Source organism: Symphalangus syndactylus, chromosome 2 (assembly GCF_028878055.3).
Source record: "Symphalangus syndactylus isolate Jambi chromosome 2, NHGRI_mSymSyn1-v2.1_pri, whole genome shotgun sequence".
Lineage (NCBI taxonomy): Eukaryota > Metazoa > Chordata > Mammalia > Primates > Hylobatidae > Symphalangus > Symphalangus syndactylus.
In genome coordinates, this window is record NC_072424.2 from 128,744,297 (window position 1) to 128,766,578 (window position 22,282).

Consider the following 22,282-nt stretch of genomic DNA (forward strand, 5'->3'; position numbering starts at 1 on the left):
TCTTAATTATGATTGAGCTGCCTTTAAACAGTCTTTGCTCGTTCAATGTGAATGGCTTCAACAAGTCTCCCATAAGCCTCTTATCCCCTGGCCTCCTTTCCATGATCCAACCCCAAATTTCCAGATACCTCCTGCTTTTTTTATGTTTTTTTGTTTGTTTTTTGGTTTTTTTTATTTGTTTGTTTGTTTGTTTTTTTGAGGCAAAGTCTCGCTCTGTCACCCAGGCTAGAGTGCATTGGCGCGATCTCAGCTCACTGCAACCTCCACCTCCCGGTTTCAAGCAATTCTCCTGCCTCAGCCTCCTGAGTAGCTGGGATTACAGGTGTGGGCCACTATGCCCAGCAAATTTTTGTATTTTTAGTAGAGGCAGAGTTTCACCATGTTCGCTGGGCTGGTCTCAAACTCCTGACCTCAAGTGATCTGCCCTCCTCAGCCTCCCAAAGTGCTGGGATTACAGGCATGAGCCACTGCACCCAGACCCGGATACCTCCTGCTTGACCAGACCTTCTGCAAACACACCTTAGATGCCTCTCAAATCTAGATGCTTCTCCAACACTGGCTTCTAGGTTCTCTGTGAAACCTCTGCTGGCCTGTAGTATATAACCCACCTCCCAGCCTGCCAGGCACGTCGTTCAGCTGTGTTAGACAGTTTCGAGGGATCTGCACCTGTCGTGAGCACTGGCCCGACCTTCTCAAAGCATCCCACTCATCCCTGTGTGATTCTGGCAAAGCCTGCCCCAGCTTTCTTTCCTCGATGGTTGAAATAGCACCCAATGAGAAAAAAACAGTGGCCTGTATTTATTACACTTACACATGTCACAAGAATCCCTGTAGTGTTATTGAAAGCTTTCTTCTAGCATGCAAAATGATTGTCACTATGATGTAAGTTTCTAGAAATGCATTATTTCATCTAAAATTATGAGAGAAGGTAAAATGATGAACTATCAAAGTTACACTACATGTTGGCTGGCTGCCTTCTACCACTCACTCCATCCTTCCCCAGGCTTTTTGACTTAAATTTAGATCAGATGAGACCATTGCGGTGGAGAGAGTGTCCACTTTCTCAATCTAAAAGCAAGCTCGTGAGCAACATTAAATATGATCACAGGAACAAACATTAAAGGTACCACACGTAATGGACCACTTAAGAGAGAAAACTATGACCTTGGGGTTTAGGGAAAAGAAACACTCAAACAGCACAGGCTTCTAGTCTCCCCAGTCTCTGAGAGGGTGGGGATTTTTTTTTTAAATAAAGTACAAGGGCTCCTTGAACATGAACACAGAACCAGCGTTGCACCTCTGTTCATTCATTTCGCTCTTTTAACACATTGATGTTCCTAAGTCAGATTTGTAGAAGAGGAATGAGCAGGTGCATCATGAGAACACTGCATGGCCAGGCGTGGTGGCTTATGCCTGTAATCCTAGCATTTAGGGAGGCCAAGGTAGGAGGATCGCTTGAATCTAGGAGTCCAAGACTAACCTGGGTGACATGGCAGATCCTGTCTCTACTAAAAATATTTTAAAAATTAGTGGCACATGCCCTGTAGTCTCAGCTACTCAGGAGGCTGAGGTGGGAGGATCGCTTGAGCTTGGGAGGCAGAGGTTGCAGTGAGCCAAGATCACCCCACTGCATTCCAGCCTGAGCAACAGAGCCACGCTCAAAAACAAACAGGCCAGGCACAACGGCTCCCTCCTGTAATCTCAACCCTTTGGGAGGCTGAGGCGAGCAGATCACTTGAATTCAAGAGTTAGAGACCAGCCTGGCCAACATGGCGAAACCCCATCTGTACTAAAAATACAAAAATGAGCTGGGCATCGTGGTGCATGCCTGTAATTCCAGCTACTCTGGAGGCTAAGGCCCGAGAATCACTTGAACCTGGGAAGTAGAGGTTGCAGTGAGCCAAGAACATGCCACTGCACACCATCGTGCCCGGCCTGTTTTGTTGTTGTTGTTGTGTTGTTGTTGTTGTTGTTGTTTTTTGAGCCTGGGCAACAGAAGAAGACTCTGTCTCAAAGAAAACAAAACAAAACACTGTACATGAGTGTTCCTGGGTCCAGCGGAGTGCTCGGACCAGTCAGCCCTTTCCCCTCTTTTGGGTGAGATGAGATCTTTAAAATCACTTACTCCCATATATTCCATTTTTTGGCATTGCTACATTGTTCTATCTGAGAGTAATAAAAGATTACCCATGTGGATTTCATACTATTTCATGTGGAGAAATGCAGCTTTTCTAGCGGCGAGCCTTTCTTCCATGTCCCAGAGTCTGGTTACCCTCACCGCACCCCAGGTTTGCCACGGGAGGATGAGATTCCCTACATGTAGGCGTCTTCAGAGTGAACCTGTTGTCCAGAGCCAGCGAGCCCACAGGGCTCCATGCCCACTGAGCAGGCTCGTGGAAATCGGCACGTAGCTCAGATGTGCTGATTTCCAGCCAAGGACGTGTTTTGTGTCAGCGATACAGGGGCCTGTTCTCGGTAACAAGGGCAGAGCCGCTCCCTAGACTCAAGTTGGTATTGGTAATGCAAGCCCTTGCACCTAGTGTGGTGTGGTCAGTATAAATTAATATCGACAGCTTCATGTTGTACTTTAATTTGAAGTACAGGAAAGGCTGTTTGCCAAACTGTATTTGTAGATCATTTAAAATTTATGCTTCATTTAAAATACAAAATACGAATGGAAATAATTAGTGTGTATCCGGAAATGTCTATTCAACGTACAAGTTTATTAATTGATCCTTCTCTTTACATGTTTTACGGGCCTTGGAATACACTTTGCTGATATCACAGCATAGGAAGATTTAACCCATGTGAATTCAACTCTGTGGCCTTGGTGAAAGAAAAGAACCATGTATTTTTCATTCATATCGTTGGCCCCCGATGCATGCCAACAACTTCATTTGGTGCAGGGCTGAAGAAATGGCAGTGTGTTCCAATACTTCAACAACAGTGGGGCCTCATTAAGAGATGCTAGGGTATTGAGAGTGGAGTATTATATAGTGTTTTTCATCGGTCTTCTAAAAGATTTTTCAGAGTTGCTGACTTCAGAATTTGGCCTCTGAGTAAGATGAGACATCCCTACCACGTTATAAAGCCTTAATGGATCTTTATTTCTAACAGTTCATTTTTAAACTTCTGTTCCATTTCATTTTATTTTGTCCATTTTTTGTCACAAAAAAATTATTTTAAAATGTAACGGCTTTTTTAGAATGTACAGATCAATTTTATTCCACTAAAAAGCAGGACTGCAATAATTTAATTGAAGAATTCTAGTGAGCATTTCCAGAGCCTGTCCAAGAAAGCTATACTGTCTAACTTTGAGTGACTCAGCTTCTAGGACCCTGGTCCACCACACCTACAGAATGAATTTAATAAAGCATGAAGGTCACCAAATCCTCTACTATTTCCTTGTGGAGTCATTCAGCTAGTGTTTATGTTGTGCCTGCTCTGTGCGAGAGACTGTGCCACCAATATAACCATTGGTCACAGTTATTTTCTAGAGCCATGCTGCCCGATATCCCATGTGGCTAAGATTGACAGTTCAGTTTCTGGATTGTTCCAGTCCCATTTCCAGTGCTTTTAATAGCCACATGAGGCCAGTGAAAACACGATATATCTTCCATTGTGATGGAAAGTGACAGTGGACAGCTCTGTTCTAGAGTATTTCCGTTTCCGAAATACATGTTTAAGAAGTTTGGAAAGGAATTAGTGTAGAGTATGATTTTTTGGTGAATATGAAGATTTAACATAACATTAGTTCAAAAATGACCAAAGATACAAGTGTAGACACCAGGCTTTTGAAGTAGCTAATATGTTAAGCAGCTGTGCATTATATAGACAGAATATTCACTATGTCCCCACTCAGCCCTGTGTTTGACACCATTTCACCTTGGCTTCTGCCTTTTTTTCCCTTCTTTGCCTATTGAGATTTTTCCTGTCCTTTCTATCCTTTTTTTTTTTTTTTTTTTTGAGGCCGAGTCTTGCTCTGTCACCAGGCTGGAGTCCAGTGGCATGATCTCAGCTCACTGCAGTCTCCACCTCACAGGTTCAAGCGATTCTCCTGCCTCACCCTCCCAAGTAGCTTTGACTACAGGAACACGCCACCACTCCCAGCTAATTTTTGTATTTTTTTTTATAGAGATGGGGTTTCACCATGTTGTCCAGGCTGGTCTTGAACTCCTGACCTCAGGTGATCCACCCACCTCGGCCTCCCAAAGTGCTGGGATTACAGGTGTGAGCCACCGCACCATGCCTCCTGTCCTTTCTTTAATGCACTATTCCAGCTCTTTTTATGTCTTGCCAGCTTTTGCTGATTTTCATGCCTCCCTCTGCAACCTGTAATCTCTTGACTTTAATAGTAATGTTTGTACAGAGTCTTGACTGCACACTCTCTTCTGTCATCGTTGTTTATTGTGTCTCATTGTCCCCAATCCATCAGAAGTTCTTGGTACACAAAGTCCCTGAAGCTCTATGAACAATGCCCTGACATCTTGAAAGGACTTGCCATAGGTGGTGATTTGATCACTTAGCAGATGCCTGTGGGATCCTACTTTGTGCAGGCCACTCTCCAAGGCACAACGTGGCAAGTAAATGTATTAGTCAATATTTACAGAACCAAGAGAAAGCCAGCAATGATTAATGCATAAACAGTCATAAATTGGCCATTTTGTTTGTTTATAAAAGCTATCATTTACCACAGAGAAGTACAAGTGAATATCAAGTTCAGATCAAGACCTTTGGACTGAGCTTGGCTTTTTTTTTTTTCTTTAAAGATTACACTTCTCCCCCAAATCAAGCAGATTAACCATAGGAAGTTCCTTGCCTGCTAACACAACGTAAATAGATTGCATGCAAGGGGAAGGACCTTATCAGGGCAAATTTTAGTATTTACACTAAACCCAAAAGATATGTTAACTGAGATATTTTTATTTCCTTAATTGTACTTGTGAGTGAAAAACAAAAATTGTAGCAGGAGTCCCAAGAGCACTTTGGCCATGGGCTTTCGAGCTGTGAGTTGAAGCACTTTATTCAGCATGTGGCTGCAGGGTTGTAGCTCAGGTTGTAGACAGTGCATTCTCTTCAGATCCCAGGAAACAGTGTTATACCTATGGAAGCCACCAGAATGCACCTTCATCTTCTCCAGTGGTGGTGAGGTTGAGGCCGAGCATCAGAAGTGCCAAGTGCTGGGAAACTGGGGGGCTGGATAGATAGCAGTGCCTGCTGGGAAGCACACAGCCCTGGCAGTGAGGTTGAGGCAGGGAAGCAGGGCCGTCCAGTTGGGATTCATTCGTACTACTGGCCCCTCACAGTACTGTCATGTGTGGGTGGTCGCGCTTGTCCTACAGGAAGTAAACCACAACTACTCATCTCACACAGTCAGCCTGGCACCTCCTTAGAATTCTCAAAACACTTTCCAATAAACATTGGAAAGGAAGAAAGTTTAGTTGTTGACAAAAAAATGTATGTTGCCTTATGCCCAAAAGCATTGAAAGCAGGGACTCAAGCAGGTACTCGTGCAGCCCTGGTCATAGCAGCATTGTTGCCAGTAGCTGAAAGGTGGGAACCCCCTTGTCTGTCAGCAGGCATCAGCTAAAGATGGCACACACATACTATGGAACATTATTCAGCCTTGGGAAGGACACCTCCTATCACACGGATGAACCTTGAGGGCATTATGCTAAATGAAATACGCCAGACACGGAAGGACAGATACTGCTTGATTCTGCTTGTAGGGGCCTGTAGAGCCGTCAGATTCATAGACAGGAAGTAGAATGGTGGTTGTCAGGGGCCAAGGGGAGGGGCTTAGAAAGTTGCTGCTTAATGGGTGGAGTTTCAGTTTTGCTAAATACAGAGAGTTCTGGAAGTTGGTTGCCCGACACCACAAATGGACTTAACGCTACTGAACTGTACACTTAGAAATGGTTAAAATGGTAAATTAGGCCAGGCATGGTAGCTTGCAGCTGTAATCCCAGCACTTTGGAAGTCCGAGGCAGGCAGATCACTTGAACCCAGGAGTTCAAGACCAGCCTGGACAACATAGCAAGACCCCCATCTGTACAAAAACTTTAGAAATTAGCTGGTGGCATACACCTGTATTCGTAGCTATGCAGTATGCTGAGGTAGGAGGATCACTTGAGCCCGGGAGGTTGAGGCTGCAGTGAGCCGTGATCACATCACTGAACTCCAGATTGAGACCCTGGGTCACAAAAAAAGAAAAGAAGATGGTAAATTACATGTTATGTATATTTTACCAAAATTAAAGTTCTTAAAAATATATATTTTAGGCCAGACACAGTGGCTTACACCTGAAATCCCAGCACTTTGGGAGGCCGAGGCAGGCAGATCACCTGAGGTCAGGAGTTCAAGACCAGTCTGGCCAAAATGGTGAAACCCCATCTCTACTAAAAATACAAAAATTAGCCGGGTGTGGTGGCAGGAGCCAGTAATCCCAGCTGCTCAGGAGGCTGAGGCAAAGAGAATTGCTTGACCCAGAAGGCAGAGGTTACAGTGAGCCGAGATCGCACCACTACACTACCAGCCTGGGTAACAAATGAATAAATAAATAATATATATATACATATTATATATAGATAGATAGATATATTTCTTACAAAACATTTTCACATTTAAAAATAACAAATCAGGCCTGGCACAGTGGCTCATGCCTGTAATCCCAGCACTTTGGGAGGCTGAGGCGGGCGGATCACCTGAGGTCAGGAGTTCGAGACCAGCCTGACCAACATGGTGAAACTCCGTCTCTACTAAAAATACAAAATTAGCCGGGCATGGTGGCACATGCCTGTAATCCCAGCTACTTGGGAGGCTGAGGCAAGATAATCGCTTGAACCCAGGAAGCGGAGGTTGCAGTCAGCCAAGATCTCACCGTTCCACTCCAGCCTGGGTGACAAGAGTGAGTCTCTGTATGAAAAAAAATTTTTTTAAATAACAAATCAGCCACCCACTCGCATTAATTTATTCACTAGTCATTCGATTGCTATTACTTTGCTCCCATGTGAGTTTTTTAAATTATTAACAGAAAAATCACACTCTTTATTTTTGAATTATGATCTAGAGTTCAGTAAAGAATGCATTCTGTTGATTAAAGGTGTTATGAGTAACAGTATCTTGTTTTGCTGTACTTCCAAGCAAAATGTAATTCTTTCAGTCCTCCCTACCGTTCTCACTCCATAATAATATTACTTAGGGTTTGTATAGCATGACATTTACGATGTGCTTGCGTTTCACACTGACTCAACGTGTGCAGTACAGTGATATATAGTGAAGTATTCACATCCTCATCTTAGAAATGAGGAAACAAATTCAGGGAGGTTACATGATTTAACCACACGTAAGGAGGGGCCGCGTTCTCTCTGAGCCCTCCTACCTCACACAGCCACCAAGCTCCTTTGTGCAGAGCCCATGGAGGGTTGGAGTGGCCACGCTGGGGTAGGTGCAGGCCAGAGACTGGATGCAACAGGAACATTGCCTGCTTCCCAGAACCACTGTCCTACTGCCCGGGGAACACACCCTTCTGAGAGCTGACTTCTGACAAAGCATGGTCCTTGGGCTTGCCCTGCGGCTTCTTTCCTGCAAGAAGTATCTTCCAGCATCCTACCAACTTTTATTTCTTAAAAAAGGTTGCTCCTTGCCAGGCATTGGTTGACCAGCAGAGGAGCTTGCGTTAGTTTCAGTACAGTGTTGGGAGCAAGCACTTGAGTGCCCAGCAACATAGGCTGCTCATGATCTAAGATTCGTGGAAAAAGTCTTCTCCGCTGTTACCTGCAGCACATCAACACCTGAATTTTCTTATCATCTTATGTGACTATTGAACCACAGGGAACCCAAGCTTAGTCAACAGGAAATATAGAAATATTCATTTGTTCAACTGTATATTGAGGGCCTTGTATATATTCCAGGGGCTGTATCATATCTTGCCTCTAGGTAAATAAGAGATGGCCCTGAGCCTCAAAGAGTTTATCAGCCATTCTTTATTCTTCAGCTAATATGAACATTGAATCTTTTACATTAGAAGTTGCCCGTGCAGGGCACGCCTGTAATCCCAGCAACCTGGGAGGTCAATGCAGGAAAATTGCTTGAGACCGGGAGTTTGAGACCAGCCTGGGCAACATGGTGAGACCTCATCTCTACCAAAAATAAATATTAAAAAAAGTTACTCTTAAATTTCTTCCTCTAACCCAGCCTCAGCTCTGCACTCAGGCAGTAACTCTTTGTACAACGTTACTGGCACCATATTCAGCTTACACAGAACCCTCCAGGCAAGGACAGGTCACTGCTGAGTGAGAGAGCTCTGGTTATTATAGTTCTTGCTTAAACACTGCACTCAAAACGGCTTCCTTCTAACGTTTGTCCCTCGCTTCACACTCTGCCCTCCTTTCGATTTTTCGTATGGCATGGCCTTCCAAGAGATTTCAGTGTCAGTGTGGTGCTGCCAAGTCTGTGCGACGGTTCACACACTCGGGCTCCATTCACACACCCCAAGATTGCATGAGCTTTTGCTGGCAGCCACCCACAGTCAGGAGCCGCAGGTAGGAGCGCCCCAAGGGCATCTAGATGCCAAAAAAGAGGATGCTCACATGTGCCTAAGGGTCATCCATGAAGGCTTCATGGAGGAGGTGGCCTTTGGGATAGATGTTAGAAACCTCAGAGAGTTTTAACAAAGATTGGTCTTTGAAGATTACTAATCTTTTGACTTTATAAATATTTGCATGTATCTTCCAGTCTGTCTCTTATTTTTTGACCTTATTTATAACGTCTTCTTAAAACAAGTTTTAAATTTTGCTGTAGTGAAATCTATATATCATTTCCTTTATGGGTTATTCTATTGTTACCTCATTTAAGAAATCCTTCTCTACTTCAGGATAATAGAGTTCCCACTGTTTTCTTCCAATATTTTGAGTTATAATTTTCAAGTTTACGCCTTTGTTCCATATTGGGTTTATTTGGAGGCCTGGTATGTGGTAGGAATCTAATTTTATTTCTCTCCAGCCAAAAGTCAGATGGTAGTCAGCCTTTCTCTGTTGATTTGTGTCCCCTCTGTTATATACTATCCTGCACATGCTGAGGTGTCTTTGTGGGTTCGTTCTTCTTTTCCATTGATTAATTGGTCTATACTTGTGCCAGTGCCCATGGAATTTATTAGCATAGTTTTGTGGTATGATTGATAGCTAGTAGAAAAGTCCTCTTTCTTTGTTCTTTTGGTTTTGTTTTATTTTTAAAGTTATCTGACTATTTACGCCATTACCCCGTGTTAGTTCACTCTCGAGTTGCTATAAAGGAATCCCTGAGACTGGTTAATGGATAAAGAAAAGTAGTTTATTTTGACTCATGGTTCTGAAGGCTGTACAAGCATGGCACCAACATCTGCTGGGCTTCTGGTGAGGGCCTCAGGAAGCTTCCACTCAGGGCAGAAGGTGAAGGGGGAGCCAGTGCATCACATGGCAAGAGTGGGAGCAAGAGATGGGGTGGGAGGTGCCAACAAGCAGACCTTCTGAGAACTCAGAGTGAGAACTCACTCTTTATCATGAGGACAGCACCAAGCCATTCATGAGGGATCCGCCCCCATGATCCAAACACCTCCCACCGGGCCCCACCTCCAACATTGAGGATTACATTTCACCATGAGATTTGGAGGGGACCACAATCCAAACCACATCAACCCTTTATTGTAAGTTTTAGAACTAATTGGCCAGGTAACCAAAAATGAGCTTGGGATTTTTATTGGACTTGCATTGAACTGAGTAAGTTTCAGAGAAGTGACATCTGTCTGGTATTAAGTCTCCTCATCCTTGAGCAAACTATATTTCCTCCCTTGGCTCAGACTGTTTTTATGTCCCTCAGTGAACAGTTATAAGGCTTGCACCTTCATTTCTTTTTATTTGTTAGAATATTCAATATTTAAGTTCCAGACCACAGAACACCTCTACAGTAATAAAAACTGTAGTAATGAAAAACACGTTTTAAAGCAGTTTTGGGTTCTATCAGGGTTGGGAGGGGAAGAGTGCTAGCTTTTATTTATTTTCTCTTGGGTAACTCTTTTATCAATAGTATTTCATACAAATGTGACACTTGCTGTTGCCAAGCGAAGTCCTTGAGGCACACCATGGGAGACTTCTGCCCCTTGGTTGACATCTGTTCCCTCAGCATTTGGTTCAGCAGTTGTTCACCAAACAGTAAATCCACTAATTGCATCATGCGTATGCTTTTTTTTTCTTTTTGAGACAGAGTCTTGCTCTGTCACCCAGGCTTGAAGTGCAGTGGCGTGATCTTGGCTCGCTGCAACCTCCACCTCCCAGGGTCAAGTGATTCTCCTGCCTCGGCCTCCTGAATAGCTGGGATTACAGACGTGAGCTGCCACATCCAGCTGATTTTTGTACTTTTAGCAGAGACGGGGTTTCACCATGTTGGCCATGCTGATCTTGAACACCTGACCTCAAGTGATCCGCCCACCTCAGCCTCCCAAAGTGCTGGGATTACAGTTGTGAGCCACCGCACCTGGCCACATATGCATCTTTACCCACAGAAGGATTGTAGATAATTTTGCCAAATGTGTTTCTTAAATTTAGAATTACTTTATCTGTGGAATATTATTTTCCTAATGAATCATTCTTGTTTCTGAAGATCCCTTGCCATATGCTACCAATAGTCTGTGTCCTGGTTTTCAGTCTAACATTATGGAAATCATTTCCTCCAACACACTTATTTGCCTGTATCTAGTCTTCTCACATTTCTTCCATGCCACGTGATTTCTCATAATTTGCTAAAGTGACAGTAGGTTCAATCTCTGATTTTCCAATATAGTGTTTGATCACATCAGCATTTATGTTAAAATCTCAATCCATTACTGCTCACGAAAAAATACTTGTTTTTAATACTATGAACCTGTATTCAGACCCACTTAAAAACCAGCACTCACAATTTCGTTGGGAGACTCCTGTCCTGATGTATATGATTATTTGAAAACTATAGTAAACAGGCCAGGCATGATGGCTCGTGCCTGTAATCCCAGTACTTTGGGAGGCCGAGGTGGACAGTTTGCCTGAGCCCAGGAGTTCAAGACCAGCCTGGGCAACATGGTGAAACCCAGTCTCTATGAAAAATGCAAAAAAAAAAAAAAAAAAAAAAATTAGCTTGGAGTCATGGTGCACCCATGTAGTCCCAGCTACTCAGGAGGCTGAGATGGGATGATCACTTGAGCCTGGGAGGTTGAGGTTGCAGTGGGCTGAGATTGTGCCACTGCGCAGCAGAGTGATACTGTCTTAAAAAAAAAAAAGAAATTATAGTAAACTACATTTTTTTAATGCTACAATGGATAAAAATGGTTACAACTAGATAAGCAGCCTCTAAATTGCCTGAACACCTAAGGCTTATTTGCTAGTTGACATCTAATCTATTTCTGACACTGAAAATTTCAGTGCTTTAGGGTGCTAAAAGGAAAAAAGAGGGTTTGCTAGGAATCCTGCAGTTGCTGAGGGGGTACCCTGATACGGGAATTTTAAGCAATTACAGAAAATCTCACTAAACTTTTTAAAAAATCTTTAACCAGATTAAACTTATACAATTTTGTTATAATTTGTGTTTCTCCAGCTTCCAATTGTGGACAAGATAAGGACCATTGCCCAGGCTGTCTATGGAGCCAAAGATATCGAACTCTCTCCTGAGGCACAAGCCAAAATAGATCGTTACACTCAACAGGTAAAAGTTGTACTTTTAGGGGAAAAGAAAAAATTCACCTTAGGTTCTCAGAATACTCAGCTTGACTTGAGGATTTGTACATGTCTCACCAGCTAACCTTTGCTTAATCTGTTTTATGGTTAACAAAGATGAAAGTAATACCCTCGGGTAGAGTGTAGACTAGAACTTTATGGTGAGGCATATATCCTCTGATCCATGCATCATTTACTTCTTTGACTATAAATGTGTCTGATATGGGTGGTATCCCTGTTTGTAGTTGATGTGTGATCTTTCATCCCTCCCACTCAGCCCAGAACGTTGAAACTATCCTTTGGAGTATAGCTGCGGAGTCAGATTTAGATGAATTGCAGTGCTTCCTCTTCCTTACAGGCCTCTTACTACCTTAAAAATGCTAGCATGGTGCCAGGGTAGGCAGATAGGAGTGCAGCCTATAAAGATGGGAATGTTTGCTGTTCTTCTTATGCAAGTGGTTCATTGGCTTTTTACTGAGCTTGTCCACTGAGGTTGAAGGCTCCGTCATCTTCTAGCTCTAGCCACTGACAAAGGCAAATAGGCAAACAGCTGAGAAGGTGGCTGTGATCTGACAGCATGCGTCACCATCTAGTCCAGTGACGGTCATGATCAGTCAACTCCATTACGGGAGGCTCAGCCACCTTCACCAAAAGGACCATATGCCTCAATGTCCCTCCTACTTTGGCGTAATCAGATAGGTAGAAGTCAGGACATTTTAAGAGCCTGCTGGCTAAAGAGCTTCATGATGGGTAGCATTGAGCTTTTCTTTAAAAAAAAATCTCCAACTGCTTATTCTTTTTTGTAAACCCGTTTGAAATTTTGTTAAATGCTGCCATTGCCAGCCAGGGTATTTGTTCTCCTAGGTTTGGTAAAACAGTCAGCAACTCAAAGTTCTAAATTCTTAGAATTTTCCCTGTATGTTCTTGACTTATCCTTTACAAAAAGGATTCCCAAGCGCTGCACTGTGCACAGGCATTGTGGTGAAATTTTCATTCATGTGCAATGAACCAAGTAAAATAAGGTCATTCTCATGAGGTTGGTTTGGGGTTTTTTTCCCGTGAGTTTTTAATAATGATATTTAAGACTATCATTTATTCTAATATTAAGTTTTTTCTCCTTTCAGTGTTAAAATGTTATTTCTTTCATGAAGTAATCTGGTGACAGTATATGGCATATTGGTTGGTTTTTGTTTCTGTTTAATATGCCTACTGACAAAATTTTTACATTAGCAAACCTGTATTAGTTCATAGAAATTACTTCAATATTTAACCATGTCTGAAATTCAAAATTCTGGCACCATTTCTGAAAGACAGTTGTGATTGTCGCTCAGCAAAATTCTTATCAGTATAGAAGAGTGGAGATTTCAAAAAGAAAATGGCCCCAAGTCCAAGTCCTCCCTGAGTTGATAAGACTCTAAGATCTTCCAAATAGTTTTAGGCTAAGTCTTATGAAAATTTGACTAAAGATTTCATTCCCTTTATCTCTATCAAGGAAATATTCCTTAAAAGTGGTGTCTACCGGGCACAGTGCTCACACCTGTAATCCCAGCACTTTGTGGGGTCAAGGCAGAGGATCAGTTGAAGCCAGGAGTTTGAGACCACTCTGGGCAACATAGCAAAACCTCCATCTCTATTTTTCTTTTTTTTTAAGTTAGTGTCAAGTATGTGGTTGCAATGAATTAGCAAAGCCTCTAAAGGAACACTATGTGCCATTTAATCAGAACCAGGCTTCGAGGACACTGTGCTTTTTGTGAGACACCACATGTGACTTCCTGCTCTTTCACCTTTGGAACTCTGGGTCAGACATAGACTTTGGTCCTTAAAAACAAGAAGCTTAAATAGTGACCTCATCTTAGTTCTTATAATGTAATAGCAGATCAAATAGCCATGATTCATAAACCAACACAAAGGAACCCTTTGCTTCCTGACCGACTCCAGAATGAGTGAACAACATGACTAAGAGCCTCGTCGCAGAGCCTTTCTCCAGACTACCTTGCTGGGTCCCGGATATTAATAGTCTTGGAAAGTGGTTTCTACAGCTGCTGCTTTGCCTGAAAACAGCCATGCTTTCCCCAAACATGCAAATAACACTGCCTTCTCTTAAAGAGAGCCTCCAAAATAGACAGTAGTCACCCTTGACCTGCTAAACAGTCATCACATGGAGGTGAGTTTTTATCCTCACCTTCTTGCTTCTTCAATGAACAAGTAGTAACAAGCAGCTCCTGCGTGTGCCTCGATCTGAGCCGGCATTCCATTGCTGCCGAGACTGTATAAAGTGCAAATTGAAAAACACAGGAGACTAACATCTATATCAGTGAACACATTTTCTTTCCTTTCTTACAGGGTTTTGGAAATTTGCCCATCTGCATGGCAAAGACCCACCTTTCTCTGTCTCACCAACCTGACAGAAAAGGTGTGCCAAGGGACTTCATCTTACCTATCAGTGATGTCCGGGCCAGCATAGGCGCTGGGTTCATTTACCCTTTGGTCGGAACGGTGAGTGAGTCACATTTTCCAAAAACCTTCCCCATTCTGCGTTGCCGTGGTGCCTCAAATCGTTATGCTCCACCCGCTCTTTAAAAATCATGGATTAGGGAAAATTGGGAGTAATTAATAGTGCAGTATTAGCTATTTTTCTAGACACTGTGTCTCACCTACCTTTGCCATTGTGGTTTGGGTTTTTCTTTTTTTACATCATGTGTTCAGGATCCTTAGAGTCATAATACTAATTTCCTTCCTAAGGCAAGTAAGAACATAACTTGGGAGAATTCAGTCTGTTATTTAAATGGTAGAATGGCTTAGGACAGTGGTTGTCAATCTTTATCACACATGGCACCCAAAATGATGTAATCACAGTAGGGTTGACTGCTCACACCAGACAGGATCTGCCCAGTCACCCCAAGGGCTGGGGAAAGCAGTCCTCACCCTCTCTCACTTCCCTAGCACGTCAGGTGGGAAGTTCTGGCTTAGGAAATTACTGAATCATATGAGTTCTCATTTCTGATGTTGTTGTGATGGGATCACATTGCTATTGGATGATTATTCTGTTAGTTTGTGTTATCTATGGGGGTAAAGGAGATGAGCAGAGAAATAAAAGCTTATCAAAGTGCTTAAAATCCATGAAGACGAGCTTCATTTGGTATAACTACACAGTGATAGCCTTCTGTTGGTACCATCAGTGGCCTAAATTTGACTTCTTGTCTTTGGGAGTGCTCCCGAATTTGGTTTAGAACAAAAAAGAATTCTTACAACCTGGCAGATCCCATGGCAAGCAAAGAAAAAAATATTCTAACCCGTCATTATCATCATCATTAGTGCAAAGTGATCTGAGCTTAAACAGCATACATTATAATAATTTTTGATAATAAACCATGTTGCTTTATTGTGCAAACAAGCAATAGATAGACAAAAGTGCAGATTCTTGCCTTGATATTTACATACTTCATCTAATATTGGACACAATGTTTCTTCGATCAGCATTTTTTGAATTCTTCCTGCATGTGAGGCACAGAGATTTTAAGATGAGCAGGTGTGAGACGCATGGGTTTGAATAGCACAGAGGTGTCTGGAGAGCATTGTGTTGGTATTCTGAATGCCCTCAGAGCCCAGGGGGGTAACAGCTCATTATGCCTGGGGTAGGACTTACCTGGGATGTGGAAGAAGAGGGGATTCTTCAAAAAGAGCTCAACCTCTGAACTGGCAAAACAGTGAGTTTTGACCCAAAGGCACCAAAGTACTAATACATGACATCCTCTCCTAGGGTGATCCAGTGTGGCTGGAGTTGGATGAGGTGGGGAGGCTGGGGATGGGAATGGTAATGGGATTGGGATAGCAGGACAGGGTCACATGGCCAAGGATCTTGAAAACCATCTCATGGAACTTGAATCTGATCTCTACACACTGGGGAACCACGGTAGGGTGGGTTTTTTTGTTGGTTTGTTTTTTGGTTTTTTGATTTTTTGTTTTTAAATAAGGAGGAGAAGAATGCGGTCTGATGTGTATTTTAGAAAAATAGCTGTGGCAGCAATGTGGAGAATGTTTAGTGAAAAGAGAACCAGGCCCAGAGAGGTGGGTTAATTCAGCTGAGGCCAGAGGCAATCAAGGTCCACACTTTGGCCACAGAAGTAGATAACGGAGAGTGGGGGTGAATTGCAGACCTACTCTAAAAGTATCCTCCTACTGTGGGGGCCGGGGGAAGGGACCATTCTAGCTTGGTGACTCTGGCTGGTGATGCCATCGGTCATGGAAAGGACACGGGAGAAGGCGGATTGGCAGAGCCAGAAATGAGCCTGGCTTGAACAGAGAGAGCTCGGAGGGTTAATAGGATCTAAGGAACAGTCTGTGTCTCCACTGGAAATACAGACACAGCGCTCCAAAGAAAGGGGCAGGAAGGTCGCCCTGGTGGGTTTAAGGATATGGGTGAAGGTATTCGTTAAACAAGAGACACAGGGATAGCTGGAAATCAGTGAGAAGAGAGTGAAGAAAGACACCCCTGAAACACCCACTTTAACGCAGCCGACTCCTGGCAGGGGTGCCTTCCGGAAGGTGGGAAGAAAGGAGCAGCGGCATGGCAGAGAACATCCAGAAAAATCCCACAGACACCGCTCGCGGCAATGTTGACACAGGGACAAGGGTCCAGATGAAATGGGTTCTGAATGACATTTCCAGGTCTACAGTTCAGATCAGCAGTTGCCAGGAGTTGGGGGAGGGGAAGCGTTTGACTGCAGAGGGGCAGGAGGGAACTTTTTGGGATAATGGAAATACCCTGTGTTTTGACGTGGTAGTGATTCCATGGCTATATACATTCTTCCAGACTCATAGACCTATACACTTGTGTTGCCCAGGCTGGACTCAAACTCCTGGGCTCAAGCAATCCTCCCACCTCAGCTTCCCAAGTAGCTGTGACTACAGGCTCGTGCTACTGTGCTGGGCCTGTGTATAATTTAATTATACCTCAGTTAACAAAAATGGGTACTGAAGAGCTTGCTTTATATTCCTTAGAATGGCCTCAGTCAGCTGGGTGCAGTGGCTCACGCCTGTAATCCCAGCACTTTGGGAGGCCGAGGCTGGCGGATCACAAGGTCAGGAGTTCGAGACCTGCCTGGCCAAAATGGTGAAACCCTATCTCTACTAAAAATACAAAAATTTGCCGGGCGTGGTGGCGGGTACCTATAATCCCAGCTACTCAGGAGGCTGAGGCAGGAGAATCGCTTGAACCCGGGAGGCAGAGGTTGCAGTAAGCCCAGATTGCACCATTGCACTCCAGCCTGGGTGACAGAGCAGGACTCCATCTCTAAATACATACATGCATACATACATACATACATACATACATAGAATGGCCTCAGTGATGGCCACTTTACTCCTGAGCTTTAGTTGGCGAAGGCCTTGGCTTAGGGATAAGAGGGCGGCTGGACAGTGCAGGCCCAGAGAGACTGGACCATCAGGGGAGGTGAGGGGTGACGGAGGTGTCCAAATACAGCATGAAATGGTAGAGTAGCTGAGAAGGTTAGCCTCGATCACGATCTGTCCTGTCCTACCCTCTGTGGACTCTAAACCCCGCAGTGGTTCACCCAACAAATTCATTCACTCGGCCAGTGCTGCATAAGGCACTCAGCTCAGGTAGTTTACAGCTGGTAGATGCAGATAGAAGTGAATTAGCTGGTAGATGCAGATAGAAGTGAATTAGCAAAGAAAATAGTTTGATATAAAAATTGTGCATTTAACTGAAACCTTAATTCACTTCTGAGCATTTAATAGCCATTAAATAAAAACCAGGGCCCGCACAGTGGCTTACACTTACAATCTGAGCACTTTTAGAAGCCAAGGTAGAAGGATTGCTTCAGGCCAGGAGTTAGAGACCAGCCTGGGCAACATAGCCAAACTTCGTCTCTACTTAAACAAAAATTAGCCAGGAGTCATGGCACGCACCTGGAGTCCCAGCTACTCAGGAGGCTGAAATGGGAGGATTACTTGAGCCCAGGAGTTTGAGGCTACAGTGAGCCATGATCATATCATTGCACTCCAGCCTGGGAGATAGAGTGAGACCTCTGTCTCTAAAAAAATGAAATAAAATAATAAAAAACATAATATAATTTAAAATCTTTGGAGTCACTAAACAAATATACAATGTGAATCTCCTCCCACTCCAGCTAACGCCACTGTATCCAACACCAGGTAAAGACCAAAGCCGTTCTGGAAAATCAGAATCTGTTGCCATGGCTCATGCCTGGACACCAGGCTGTCCGCTCCTGACGTCACTCTTTGAGTTATGATTGTTAGAAAATGAATGCATGGAATGGCCCTGGAGAGCCACTGCAGCTCCCTGGGTTTCCTGAAGTGAGCCCTCTGTGTCATTATCTGGTCTTCTCAGCCCTCAGCCGAGTTCCTCCTGTGGCCACACTCGGGGTCGCAGTGAGCGTCAGTGCACAGTGATGAAATCTCCTGGAACAATCGGGTGTGGGGCGTGAGGAAGGGAGTGGTGCCTGACTACAGAAGTTCCTGGAGGTCAGGAAACTCTCACTGGAGGCGGTGGCCCTAGAGGGCTGCTTTCTATGACAGAGCAGGAAGCTGCATGTGTAGTGGGACACACGCACCAGAGGGGCCAGGATCTCCTAATAAGGACTGGTATTTATTTTTACTTGACCCCATTCTGGGCCTTGCCACAGTCTGCTGAAATGCCTTGAACATTCATCACCCGTGTGGGAGACAGGATAGTAATTTCCTGCTGAGATGACTGAGGGGACAAGGAATGGGGACACCAAGGGGACTGGCTCCTGCAGGTGGGAAAATTCTAGCAAAATGAATCACTCTTCTGCTTAGTCACCCAATGTGCACTTATTAGAGTACTGCTGAAATACATATTCATCTATCCACTCCAGAAAGATAGTCCAAACTGAGACCTCAGGATGAGAAAGGCTCCCATTCTCCTGCAGGGTTCATTCATTTACTCAGTGAATTATTAAATGCCTACAGCATGCAGGGCCATCAGCCCCAGGGCTATGAGAAAGATTCAGTCCTTCCCTCACAGGCCTTATGATAGACCCCAGTAAATAAAACCATACAGGCACAGAATGCGGCAGGCTTTATAACAAAGGCAGAAAGCCCCTCTTGTTGTGTCCTCAAGGGAGGCAGAGAAGCTCCCCTCTGGCTCTAGTTGGAGAATCCTAACCCAAGCAAGTCCATCCTTGAACAATAAACATCTCCAGCATTGCTGGCTTTGGAAGACCCCATGGTGAGATGCTGGAGCTTTTTTCTGCTCCAGATTTCACTTTCTAAATATTTACTTTTACTTTCCATGTTCACTTATAGGCCAGATTTTTTTTCCTACCATTGAATTATTTCATCATGTTCTATTTAATTATTGCTTTAATTGGCATTGGTGACCACAAATGATAATAAATACTATTAACTGGCGTAACAGCTTCACTAGTCTATTTCACTTCCCCATGCTGTTGTAACTGAAGCACCCAGCACAAGCATTCCCAGCTCGTGGACATCTAAGACCTTTAAGGTCATTCTTTCATGCGTTGCTAGTGTTTTCCATATTCCTTTCTGGTAGCCGATTTTTCCCTCCTAAAATAACTTTCTTCATTCCTAGTAAGCTTCATATGTATTTTATGTATTCTTCGCTCTTTTTTATGACATTATACATATTATTGAAAGCTAGGAAATAATACAAGATTCTTGACCAACATAATACCACTTAGTACATCTTTTGTAAGAAATAGTTTTTCTAATATAAATCTTTGATATGGGAAGAAACAAGCAAGTTGTTTTTTAAGGTTTTCCAACCTTATATTCTACTACAAATTACGCTGTTATGGTATGCTTCCAAAATTCTTTCAAAGATTATGGTTTATAGAGTTCAATAAACCTAATAGTTTATAAAACTTCTCAAAAAATAATCTTATGCCAAAAATAATTTAGTAGTAGGTGGTCTTTGTCTTGTGGTCACATTGTTTTGATATTGTCTTTTAAGTTTCTATAATTTACAAGGGCTGTTTAATCAGTTGGCATAAATTTCATGACAAAAATACTAATATGTAAGCAAAGTATATGAAACAATATTATTGAGAAGTAAATTATATTCCATATAGAAAAAGACTAGAAAGACAACACCAAAACCTTAAATTAGACAGTGAGATTATGAGTAGCTTTTTTCTTCTCTTTTTCCATATAGATCAAATTACTACATTGGGCATATATCACTTTTATAACATGAAAATACAGCAAATAGGGCGATGATAAACTGCAAGTGCTTGGGGAGAATGCTTAACTCAGGCCAGTTGGCCAGTTGCAAGAGAGTGAGAACACACACGCAGCCTGTGGGAGCGGGCTCCGTGCCATCACCTGGCCGGTCCTGGCTGTGTTGCTGTGTTTTCGCACCTCAAAAGTTGGGACAGTGAGGAAAGGCCAGAAGAGCTAGAACGTTTCCATAAGAAGTGTATTCAGTATGATTTGTCTAGCTCTGACTAATGTGTGCAAACCCCAGATTCCACTAAGCAAATGCAAGATTGTTTTTCCCTGTTAATTTGTTCCTGGGCCCTTCTTGCTTACTGTGTTGGGGGTGGAGAGGGAGTGATTGACTTCTTCTTTCTCACAGTGTTTTCTCTCTCTCTCTTTTTTTTTTTTTTTTTTTTTTTTTTGAGACAGAGTATTGCTCTGTCGCCCAGGCTGGAGTGCAGTAGCATGATCTCGGCTCACTGCAACCTCCGCCTTCCAGGTTCAAGTGATACTTCTGCCTCAGCCTCCCAAGTAGCTGGGACTACAGGTACATGCCACCACATCTGGCTCATTTTTTGTATTTTTCATAGAGACTGGGGTCTCACCATGTTGGCCAGGCTGGTCCCAAACTCCTGACCTCAAGTAAGCCACTGCACCCGGCCATCTCTCACAGTGTTTTTTAAAACAACAATGCGTTTTCACAACAGTTGGCCTGAAGAGGTGTCCGACCAAGTTGGAATTCATAGCAGATATCCATTGGAAGTTAATTTTTGGTGTATTTGACTGTTTTCCATTGACTTCGCATTGAGGCAGTGAGAGAGACTTGAAGAACTTAGAATATGAACCCTTTTGTCACTGGCAAACATGGGACATAGAGGTATGTCTTGACAGCAATTTATGGCAACATTCTGGGCTGGAATCTAGGGGCTAGGCAGCCTGGCCGGTTTTGTAAATTAGATAACCAGGCCACCCTCAGAGTCAGTTTGAGGGTTTAGTGGGAAGCCTGAATAAAAAGAGAAGTTAAACTTTTAAGAAAAGGGTCAAGCTTTAAAACTGGAATTGGGTTCTCAAATTTAATGAGTAAAAAGAAACCCCAAAACTGGAATTGTAATTGTGGAGAAATACAACTGATAATATTTGGAATATCATCTACAAGGAATGAAACTATCCAGAAGCATTTAGATGGTAGTCAGTGCCATGTAGCTCATCTCTGGGGGCAGGGTGGCTCCTGGCACTGTAGAGAAAGACCATTGGTGCTTCCTTCTCCCAGTCAGAGGAAAGGGATACCCTGTGGAGGTCCCAGCAGCTTAGGGCCTGCCCCCATGTGGTTATCTCTGTGCGGTTTCCTTCCCTCTGTCTTCCTGTAACTCCTTCACTTTGGCCCCTGTGCCCTTTCTGGGCAGAGGGTGACAGGAGGCACCGCATGGGTACATTCTTTTTTTTTTTTTTTTTGAGAGAGTCTCACTCTGTCACCTGGGCTGGAGTGCAATGGCGCGATCTCGGCTCACTGCAACCTCCATCTCCGGGGTTCAAGCGATTCTCCTGCCTCAGCCTCCCCAGTAGCTGGGATTACAGGTGGCCGCCACTACACCCTGCTAATTCTTTGTATTTTTAGTAGAGACGGTGTTTCACCATGTTGTTCAGGCTGGTCTCAGACTCCTGACCTCGTGATTCACCCGCCTCACCCTTCCAAAGTGCTGGGATTACAGGCGTGAGCCACTGCGCCCGGCCAACTACGTGCTTTCTTCCTCCTGTCGGGATTGGCCTGGGCTGTACCTTTCTCATGGTGGAAGCCTGCCCAGGGACCAGGCCCTAGAAGACCAGCAGTTTATTTAACTGGGTTGGCCTTTGTCCCTGCTCCCTGTGACCCGGCCCTGCCACATCTTTACCCAGGTGCACCACTGACATCATCACTCGGCTGGACTCTGGAAAGCAGGAAACTGCTGGAGCGTGTTTGGGGCATCAGTGATGTCACCCGCTACGAATGCCGGGTGGAGTTACTGGACTGAGGGTGGCCCTGCCCTGAGGACTCACTGCCATTCTGTCCTTTCTCACGTTTCAGTTCAGCTCAGTTTGTTTTCCGTCCCCCTCCCTCTACTGTAAAAGTATGTACTCAGTGTTTCGTTTCCTGCTGGATCCGATTCAGGTCAGTGATGAAGTTCTTTGCAAGCTCAGTGGGGAGGTGTTTCCTCCCCTTTGTACCGGCCCTACTTAGGGATGCACGGTTATACACTTGCTTCACTCGGTTAGGCATGGAGGAGAATTCATTCAGACCTCATAGGTTTAAATCAAATGCATGACCCTTCACATTTTCCAGAGATTTACGGTCAGTTACA

The 22,282-nt window shown here is 43.8% G+C and overlaps 1 protein-coding gene across 6 annotated transcripts in view; it reads left to right on the forward strand.

Annotated features, from left to right (window-relative positions):
- MTHFD1L (methylenetetrahydrofolate dehydrogenase (NADP+ dependent) 1 like) overlaps window positions 1-22,282 on the forward strand; it is a 312,601-nt gene that overhangs the window by 158,220 nt on the left and 132,099 nt on the right. For all 6 annotated transcript variants that reach the window (XR_010119055.1, XM_055267460.2, XM_063632271.1 and 3 more), the window contains 2 exons: window positions 11,602-11,709; window positions 14,064-14,216. Coding sequence is in view for 5 of the 6 variants with exons in the window: in XM_055267460.2 (XP_055123435.2) it covers window positions 11,602-11,709; window positions 14,064-14,216 (261 nt within the window). In the remaining variant the exon portion in view is untranslated. The remainder of the gene's footprint in view (window positions 1-11,601; window positions 11,710-14,063; window positions 14,217-22,282) is intronic.